Source organism: Camelus dromedarius, chromosome 16 (assembly GCF_036321535.1).
Source record: "Camelus dromedarius isolate mCamDro1 chromosome 16, mCamDro1.pat, whole genome shotgun sequence".
NCBI lineage: Eukaryota > Metazoa > Chordata > Mammalia > Artiodactyla > Camelidae > Camelus > Camelus dromedarius.
Window position 1 is genome coordinate 18030616 of NC_087451.1, and position 10208 is coordinate 18040823.

At 41.9% G+C, this 10208-nt stretch overlaps 1 protein-coding gene across 2 annotated transcripts; it reads left to right on the forward strand.

The window, feature by feature from the left end:
* The first annotated feature begins 7 nt into the window (after positions 1-7).
* On the forward strand, positions 8-9753 carry DERL2 (derlin 2). Of its 2 annotated transcripts, XM_010998542.3 has the most exons (7): positions 8-382; positions 1197-1262; positions 3231-3304; positions 4423-4516; positions 5284-5479; positions 5743-5833; positions 9235-9753. In XM_010998542.3, exons 1-7 carry the CDS (start codon positions 290-292, stop codon positions 9338-9340), a joined length of 720 nt encoding a protein of 239 aa, XP_010996844.1. In that variant the 5' UTR covers positions 8-289; the 3' UTR covers positions 9341-9753. The 2 variants fall into 2 exon arrangements, with proteins under 2 accessions (XP_010996844.1, XP_031323727.1); XM_031467867.2 differs by lacking the exons at positions 3231-3304; positions 4423-4516; positions 5284-5479 and having other exon boundaries at positions 52-382.
* Positions 9754-10208: the final 455 nt, after the last annotated feature.

Consider the following 10208-nt stretch of genomic DNA (forward strand, 5'->3'; position numbering starts at 1 on the left):
AGCTGTGGCCGGCAGGGATTGGCGGGAGGAATTAGTACTCACTTTCTTCCCTGCTACGTTGGTGGGTGGAGAAGCGAAGCTGGGCCGCCATGGAGACGCAATTCGTAATTGGCGGGTGTTCTTTCCTTCGGGCTCTAGGGATTGGTGGATGGCCGATTGGGCGGTGCTGATTGGACAGCAGCGTCCTGGGCGGGCCCGCCCTGATCCCGCCCCGATCCCGCCCCGCCGCCGGGACTGACTGGCGGAAGGGGAAGTGGGGCGGGGAGGTGGGCAAGCGGCGGTGGGAAAGATGGCGTACCAGAGTCTCCGGTTGGAGTACCTCCAGATCCCACCGGTTAGCCGCGCCTACACCACCGCCTGCGTCCTCACCACCGCCGCTGTGGTAAGCAGCTGCAGCGCCACCTTCTCATTAATCGGGCTGGATATGACTGGGTCCTTGGGAAACTGGGGTTTGGGCCTTGGGGAAGCTCAGAGGGGTTGGTCTCAAGGGTGGGTGGAGGCGAACAGGGCTCACTCTGGGGTTCGGAGTGGCCCCGGGAGTGCTTATCCAGTGACCCAAGAAGGGAGTGCTGCACCATGAGGGGTGGAGGATCAGGACAGCGGGTCAGTTTCCGAGAGATAAAGGCAGGACCCATAGCAAGTCGGGGCTGCGGGAGCCGCCCACCCAGGAAACGTGTCTGAGAACTCTGGCGGCAGCCAAGAGATACAGTGGTGACTAGGAGGAGGAAGGTCCGCTTAGTGGAGAAATACAGATATTGAGGATGGAAAGCTAGAAGTTGTCGACGGGGAAAAGTCTTGCAATAAAGAGAGTCTGAATATAGAGGTTGGCTGGAAGCACCCAGCCCTGACAGTGGCAAGGTATTGAGTCTCGGTTCTTTTGAGTGAATTGTGTTGCTTCACACAGCTGTTTCAGGTGGTGCCCCTATGTTGGGCAGATTCATAGTAGCTGCTCTTACCTACCCTGTATTTAAGATACCACCACCTCCCTTCCATACCTTCATGTCAGCCTCAACTATTGAAACATCAGACTTTTATTTTGCGTTAACTACTGGGGAATACATAGAATTTTGCCTGTTCTAGACATTTCTTTACCAACCTTTAACTCCAGCCTAAGAAGAAAGCCTAAATGAGTCTTTTGTTGTAAATCTTTTTTTTTCTTGATTGATTTGCTTTAAGAAGCCCTTTTTCTATTTCAGCAGTTGGAATTGATCACACCTTTTCAGTTGTACTTCAATCCTGAATTAATCTTTAAACACTTTCAGGTAAGTGGTCCACCATTAATGTTTTGGTTTTTAAAAATGTTTTTCTTTTTAGTAGGTAATCTGCCATATACTATCTCAAAAAAGAATTCAGTGGGACTGTTTGCTTATAAGTCTTAATGTGGGGGAAGGGAGGGTGGTGAAAGTACAAAGCAGTGATTCTGCAGCCTGAAACATCTGAGAGATTCTCAAGCTCCTGATCATGTACCAAACCAGAATCACGAAGGGGAGGAATTAAAAATCTGCATTTTATTTTTAAAGTTCTCTGCATGGTTTTGATTTGATGTGTACAGTTCCTGTATTTGGGAGTCACTGGTTCAAAGTTAATATTGTAGGTTGGGAAGAGACTGATCGGCTAGCTGTCCAGGGGGAGTCTCTTATGCCCTTATATTGTCCATCACCTGGGTGCTATCACTGTGGTCCAGTTCAGAAACTCAGTTCTCTTAGTGCACTGATCCATCTTTCAGGGATCAAATAGAACTCCAGAAGACTGACATCTAAAACAACATGCCAGTTTATTAGATTACAATGAGAGACAGTCCTTTCCAGTAACTAGAATGCTAAAAGAGAGATGTCTTTTCCTGTTCTAGGATGATCATATAGGCTATAGTTGGAGTGAGAGAGAAATCCAAAAGCCAGTAATTCTTCCTCTACACCTGCTATTCCTTCTGTCTCAAATGTGTTCATTGACTTTATAGTTGTTGAACTCCAGCTTGCCGTTCAAGATGCAGCTTTTGTGTACCCTTCTCAGATTCATCCTCCTTAATGTCCCTAGGGTCTCTGCAAACACTTATTTTATGTCTCTCACCTCGTGCTTAGACTGATTTGTATGCTTGTTTCCTCACTAGATTGAGGACTCTAAAATCCTGGTTGCAGTTAGTATGTAGTAAACAATCCTGAATGGTTTGTTCAACTTTAATAGCTACCAATCCTTAAGAATTTAATGATGCATAAAGCAGTCCTGTGCACCCTTGTTGCTGCATTCTTCTGTCTCTCCTCACATCGCCTTTGCTGGGAGCTATAGCTCCATCCAAGGATCCAAGGCTTGGTTTTGCCTGGGGTTAAACTCTTGATGACACCATGTATCTGCATTGGAATTAGGACTTCTAGGCTTGAGTTCAGAGTCTCCCTGTACACGCTGTGTGTCCTTGGGCAGGCAACGTTAAAATTATCCAAATCTCTTAGCTTCCTCATACATCAAATGGGGGTAGGAGTGCCAGCCTGCTCATCTCACAGGATAATTAAGATCACATGAGATAACAGAATACAATAAAACACTGTAAATGTTAAGTGCGCTACCATTGTTGAGTAGTCATTTTTATTGCAAGTGTGGATGGGTTGGTTGGAGAAAAATCTGTCAGGGTTTCCAATATGAAAATGAGTGTCTGTGTATCTACCAGTTAGACTCTAATTATTAGGGCATTAGGTCTTTGCTTGTAGGGAGTTGGCTATTTGTTCAGATAAGAATTTGAGTATTTGCTTTAGAGTTACTCTTTACTCTGGGTGTTTCTGCCTGCCTAATATAGAAACATTTCTTAGCAATTGATATTAGATCCCTGTAGTTTTTCTCTGGTGTCTGGAGACTAGTCATTAAATTGTGATACTACATATATGAAAGCAGTTTCCTATTCTTCAGATTAACCTGGTCTTTCCAGCAAACTTTGCCCATAATTTGCCTGACGATATGGTATGGGTTTAAAAAAAAAACAACAACACAATTTCAAGCGTTCTGTCCTATTATCCTTAGAAATTTCAGAGGCCGAGTGATATCTTTCAGACTTTCACCTAGAAGCAACACAAAGTTCAGTGTCAGATTGTGTGCCCCCCACTTTTGGGTTCAGAACTTAGTACCACCTATCCATGGCCTTTCAACCATTGTAGTCATGGGATGTGGTTGTCTTAATATGGAAATGTTTCTTGGTATATTTTACTTAATCTGTCTTTCTCTTGATTTTTTTTTTCTTTTAACAGATATGGAGGCTAATCACCAATTTCTTATTTTTTGGGCCAGTTGGATTCAATTTTTTATTTAACATGATTTTTCTGTATCCTTTACTAAGTGGGATTAGCATAAAAACTTTAGATTTACTTAGGAAATACAGTATTAAGTTTGAAACTAACTAGCCTGTTATTTTTGTTACTGTCTTAGCTGTAACTTCTCCTGTGTACTGGCTCAGTGGTACACAGAGTAGTTGATCAGATAGTAATGTTTTGAGGGTGTTTGTAGGTCTCTGTTTATTCAAATGGGAGGTATTTAACCATAAAATGATTACATTTCTGCCCACAAGCCACTTACAGATCTGATCAAGGGAGAGCAGAAGTGATTTGGTGGAGATGTACTTACAGAATAACACCAGCATGTACCAAGTGAAAAACACAACCTGGAAGTGAGTTCATGGAGGATAGAGAACTTGAGATCTCTTTGGATCTCAGTTGCTGGTTCTCCTGGCTGCAAAGACAGTGCTATGTCTGCCAGGCTCACTAGGTTCCAGTTTGTTGAAAAAGAGGAAGAGTTGTGCTCTGGTCAAATGGTAATTGGGGTCTCTGAGCAGAGCATTTCTCCTGCACCCTGAACCTCTGGATTAAGAGGGGAGTTACAGCTCAGCTCATCTCAGTAGACAGAGGGCCTCTTAGGGGTGACAGGATTCCTGTCGTAGGATGGATTCCTATGTATGGTATATCATTCTGGTAAGTTTCTAATAAATTTTTTCATTGTAATGCATCCTATTGACTGAGGTATAGAAATGTGTAATTACTTGGCCTGAAAAAGCAGATTATCCCACAGTGCTTCTTGATGGGGATTTCCTCCACGTTAGGTTGTGTAAAAGCAAGGATGGTGTAGATTAGGGTGTGCCTGATCATGGGAAAGACAGCACAGATTTGAAAAGGTGTAGTCGGTGACTGGAAGCATGTGTATGCGACATCTGGCTTGGTTCTGCAATCAGGAACAGTTTTTGTAAAGTTTGGAGCTGGTCTTCTCTTCACCTTGCCTAAAATGCCTGGTAAAAGGGAAGTTACCTTACTACCTCTCATAAACATTCTTATGAAAGCGAAGGCTTGACTTCTTACAGACAACGTGGAGTCCAAGTATACTTTTGTGATACATTAAATTTTACTTTTTTAATATTTGTATACTTAACATTTTCTTAACTTGGAACTTAAGATATCGTTACTGTCGAATGCTAGAAGAAGGCTCTTTCCGAGGTCGGACAGCAGACTTTGTATTTATGTTCCTTTTTGGTGGATTCTTAATGACCGTATCCTTCAACAAATAGAACAAATACAGGAAAATATTAAAGAACACCCTCTCTCTTTCTAAAGCTTTTCGTCTGCCTCCTGAAATTCACTAGATACTCTGAACAGACAGATAAATGCAGGACCCCCCGATTTTAGCTTCAGGCGCCCACTATTTATTTTACAGCACACTTTATGTGACAGCTTTCTAAGCCTAGAGGTTGGACAGGATGCTCTTCCGCTGTGAGCAAGTCAGAGGAAATTTTAACCCAGGTGGGTTGCTATTAAGTATCTAAGATAAATTCTCATTGATGAGTGTACTTTACTTTTAAGCTAAGTTGGTAAGACATTTATTTGGTCACCATCAAAATGGATAAAACACTTCGAAAAAGACAAAGAATTGTCATCTGAGTACCAGACTTGAATGTAGCCCTGTCTGACAAGATGGTTTTGCTCCAGCTGGCTTTTACTCACCTGTGTGAAGGTGCTTGTGGTGAGTGAGCTTTCATGTAATTCCTGACCGAGGAATGAACACATATTCCAAAGAGGCAAGAACCTCATGAAAGCAGAGTATCAGTTTGAAGTAGCAACAGTCCAGATGACGTGGCCTCAGCAGGCTTTTGCCTGATGGCTCTGGGTAATTATCTGGGGGCTTTTATTCTTCTGAAGAGGTAACTATTGCTCGCCTTTCCCAATTCAAACGTGTGTTAGAACACAGTCCTTAGTTCTCTTGCCCAGTCTGCCCTATTACACTTTTAATGTTGCTGTTTTCCTTAATGCCAACTGCTAGCTATTTGGTTTGTTTGTGAGCTTAGTTTTCTTGGGCCAGGCCTTTACAATAATGCTTGTCTACGTGTGGAGCCGAAGGAACCCATATGTCCGCATGAACTTCTTCGGCCTTCTCAATTTCCAGGCCCCCTTTCTACCCTGGGTGCTCATGGGCTTTTCCTTGTTGTTGGGGAACTCAATCATTGTGGACCTCTTGGGTAAGATCCTTATCACTACTTTTCTGTTTTACTTGCAAATGTATTTTGTCACTATTTTTCATGTTTACTCTGTCTGGCCTTCATATATAGCTGTTAATAGGATTATTTGATAGTTGTATGCTCGAAGGCTACAAGATTAGTTTTCAAGTTTTGAATAACTATATTGACCTTTCTTGCTAAATATAAGGAATTTTTGTTGATAGATCCACCTGCCATCGAAATTTTACTCCTCTCCCTCATCCTTTATTTCTGGTTGACTCTAGGTATTGCGGTTGGACACATATATTTTTTCTTGGAAGATGTATTTCCCAATCAGCCGGGTGGAATAAGAATTCTGAAAACACCATCTATTCTGTGAGTATTTGACACCAGGTTGCATGTTCCTTGCAGATAAATTGGGGCAGGGTCCGTGGTCTGTTTTCTCTGGGCTCCCAAAGCTGCTGGCATGCAGGAGTTCAGGCCGGTAAATATTTGCAGATTGAGCAATCTGGCATTTGGATCACGCAGGAGCAGACAGCTGTGGCAGGAGCAAGGTAAACAGGCTCAGGATGTCCCGAGGGTGACTTGGTAATTGCCGTCCCGGATGACAAGCAGCACCTCCTGTCCCAGGGACGAGCCTACTAGCTTCATGAAGGCCGCTGTCTGTGTTTAGAGGGATACAATAGCAAAATGGGCAAAACGACTAAAAGGAAGTTTCTGATGGTGGAATTTCTGGTCTTCCAGACGGTGGTAGAGATAAGCAGTGAAGTAAAGTGGAAGCAGCTTTGGACTGGAAGCCAAGTAGAGGCTGTTTGTTCTACCAGCCAGCTGTGGGATTTTTAAGCAAGTCCCTTTTTTGCACGTTTTTCCTGAGGATAGAGCTTTGGTTTATAGGACATCTTTCTTCACCGTAATTGTGTGTCCTCTGGATATACTGCATTAAAAAATTTTCACTTTAGGAATAAAATGGGAGTTTTTATTGTAAAATGTTTGTTGTAGAATAGCTCAGCAAAAAGAAGAAAGTAAAATCCTCTGTAATCCTACCTCTTGCTATAACTTTTTGGTATGTATTCATCAGTCTTTTACGGTCTATGTACTTTAAAAAAAATGCTATCCCATAACCTCCTTTTAAATGTAATGTATCACAATCACTTCTCCATCATAAATGTCCTACAAAATTGTAACAGCTACATGATGCCCCCTGCTGTGAATGGAGCATGATTTACGAGTCCCTTATTCCTGGACACTGACATCCTTTTTGCTCTTCCTCCCGTGGCTGGAGTGGTGAACATCCTTGTGGCTACACATCCGTATATATAGCACAAGAAGCACATCCTTCGCACACATTCGTGATTATTTTCAAAGGATAAATTCCTACAAGTGGAATTGCTGTTTGTCTTCTTGCCAAACCACCATCCAGAGTGGACGTTCAGATTTACGTTTCCACCAGCAACGTATAAGTGTCCATTTCCCTGAATCTTCAGCAAATGTGGGAGGTGTTGTATTTACCCTTTCCTGGTTTGATAGCTGTAAGGTGGTGTCTCATGGTTCCTATGACTTTTCTTTTCAAAAATTTTGAAACAGTTTCAGATTTACAGAAACTTACAAAACAGTACAGAGGACTTTTTCCCTCCTCAGGTATCTGAAAGTAAATTCTCAATCTAATGCCCGATGACCCCCTTTAATGTGTATTTTTTGTAAACAAGGGCACTCTTCTACGTAGGCAAAATCTGGAAATAAACACTAATCCTCAGACCCAGTTCCACTTCGGGCAGCTGTCCTGATGAAGTTCGCTGTAGCAGAAGAGTCCGGTTCAGGTCCACGTGTTGCATTTTGTGATCATGTCTCTTTAGTCTCCTTCAGTTTGGAGCAGCTCCTCAGCCTTGCCTTGACTTTGATGACATTGACGTTTTTGAAGAGTATAAGCCCATTTTGTAGAATGCCTCAGTTTGGGTTTGTCTGACGTTCCCTCACATTTAGGTTCAGGTTTTGCAGCTGCGGCAGGAATAGCTGAGAAGTGATGCTGTGGTCTTCTCATTGCAGCCCATTGGCACAGGATTTCAGTTTGCTGAATTTGCCAAAGTGGTGATAATCACTTTTGATTATTTAATTAAGGTATCTGCGGGGCTTCTCCACCACAAAGTCACTTTTTTTCTTTTGTAATTAAGTGTTTTGTGGGGAGGTACTTTGAGACAATGTAAACGTCTCTTTTCTTATCAAATTTCAATTCATTTATATCTGCATGAATCCATGATTTCATGTTTTATTCATGGATTATCCTTTGTTATCATTGTTTATTTTGATGCTTATATTGTCCCAGACTTGGCCAAGGGGTGCCCCTTCAAACTGGCTTCTAAGTACTTTTCAACATGCTCCCATTTTTCTTTTCTTAACTAGTTTATTACTTTTTAGCCCAACAAGATATCCCAGGCTCATCTTGTGCTCTCCTTGACCAGTCCTAGAATCAGCTGTTTCTTAAAGGAGACCTAGTTCCTTTTTAGTGGAGAATGGTATTTAGAACCCAAGGTCTGGGTGCCAGATGTGCTAATTGCTTTGAAGTATTGCTGCTCCCAAGTCCTCTCAGTGAACAGGGCAAGGGAACTATATGTAGGCATATGAGTGTAGATACATCTATATTTTTGGCTCTTTGTATTTTTAAAACATGGGTTTATACTGATACTCCCAGTTCTGGTACAACTCCACATGATTCATTCTAGTTTTTTTCCTTTCTGTATTTTTTCCTCCAATATTTTATTATAAAAATTTCCAAATTTACAGAAAAGTAGGACAAAATTATACAGTCACATTTACCCACCACAGAGATGCTATTCTACAGTTTATATTTTGCTATTCTTGCTTTTTTGTGCATCTTAGCTGTCACTCCATCCATTTTTGTGTTCCAGTATACTTAATTCTCTGAATATTTTAGTGTGTATATATATATCATTAACTAGAGTTTTTATTTATATGCAACAAAATAAACAAATCTCAAGTGTGTCAACTAATGGATTTTCATAAGTGCACACGCCTATGTAATCCAACCTCTTATCAAGATAAAGAAAATTACCATCACTTAGAAAGTTCCCTCAAGTCACTTCCCTGGTAATCCTTGCTCACTGTTCAGTGGCATTAAGTACATTCACACTGTGCTTCTGTCACCACTGTCTCTCCGTAGACCTCTTCATATCACAGAACTGAAACTGTACGTCATATGATTGGAAAGATACAGTACTTGTCCTTTTATGACTGGCTGATTTCACTTAACGTAATATCTTCAAGATTCATCTGTGTTATAGCATGTGTCAGAATTTCCTTTCTTTTTAAGGCTGAATAATATTTTGTTTATCCATTCATCTGTCAATGGATGTTGGATGATACGTTAGTTGTAGGGAGACATTCATGATAGATTTAGTGAATGTCAGGTTACAAAACAGAAGTACTGTGATCTAACATTTGTGAAATTACATGTATAAAAGTTCCAAAAGAATAATGAAAACATCAACATAATTACCTCTAGGGAGTCAGGATGTTTTTGCTCATATGTATTTCCTGTTTTCTTTACAATTAACATACTTTGCTTTTGTAGTAAAGATTAGTAAAGGAGGTAAAAGTTGATGTAAATGTGAAATAATTATGAATGCCTTTGAAATATGTTAACTGTTTCATTGGTAGGCAGATATAATGCTTGCAGTTGGTAGAAACCCCATGGGACCTTTTTGACCTTGGAGGACTGAGGACCTAAGGTGACTGAACTATATTTGTTGCCTGTCTTTTAGGAAGGCTATTTTTGATACACCAGAGGAAGATCCAAATTACAATCCACTCCCTGAAGAGCGGCCAGGAGGCTTCGCCTGGGGTGAGGGCCAGCGCCTCGGCGGTTAAGGCAGCGGTGCCAATAATGAGACCCAGCTGGGAAGGACTCAGTGACATACCCCTCGGGATTCTTTTATCCTTTGTGTTGCAAAAGTGTGGACACTTTTGACAGCTTGACAAGATTTTAACTCCAGAAGCACTTTATGGAATGGCACGTTGATTAATACAGAAGACATTTCCAGCCTCCTGCCAGTGGTTCCTCACTACGCTGGTACTGAAAGTGTAATCTCTTGGAGCCAAGAAACTGGAGAAACAAAGACCCTGCGCCTCTAAGGAGCGAGTACCCGAGTACCCGAGTTCTTTGGTGACGGGCAGAGTTTTTTCCTCCTCCTCCTCCTCCTCTTTGATAGATGAGGCCGTGGTGTAAATGGAAGTTTCAGAGAGGACAAAATAAAACTGAATTCCGTCTCTCTCTCACTGAATTAACGCTTTTGTGTGTGATCTTTTAAATTATCACAGTGTCTCCTAGCTCTCCTGCATAGGTCCGAGCTCAGAGTCGTTTCCATGCCCGCTGTTCCCGTGTCTTCACAGCTTTCGACTGGATTTCATTTCAAGACTAGAAACACGTGGCTGACGCACTGTGGCTGAACGCGCTTCTTCCTAGCAGAATGCCAGCTCCAGCAGGAAGAGAATTTGCTTCTGTTGTCCAGATGGTTTGTTCTCCGTCAGGGTTTTACAAAACTTCAAGTTGTCAGACAACATCGGAAAAAGAGGGTAGGGTGGCTCCAGTAACAATAGGAACCCGGCTGTAGGAGAGTCAGGTAGGCGCGAAGCTACTGTGGCTTCTCATTTATTAACTCTGCTTTCATTTCTCCGTTCAGAAACATCCAGGGAAAGGCAGATGATGGCCACCATTTTGGAAAAGAACAGAAAGATC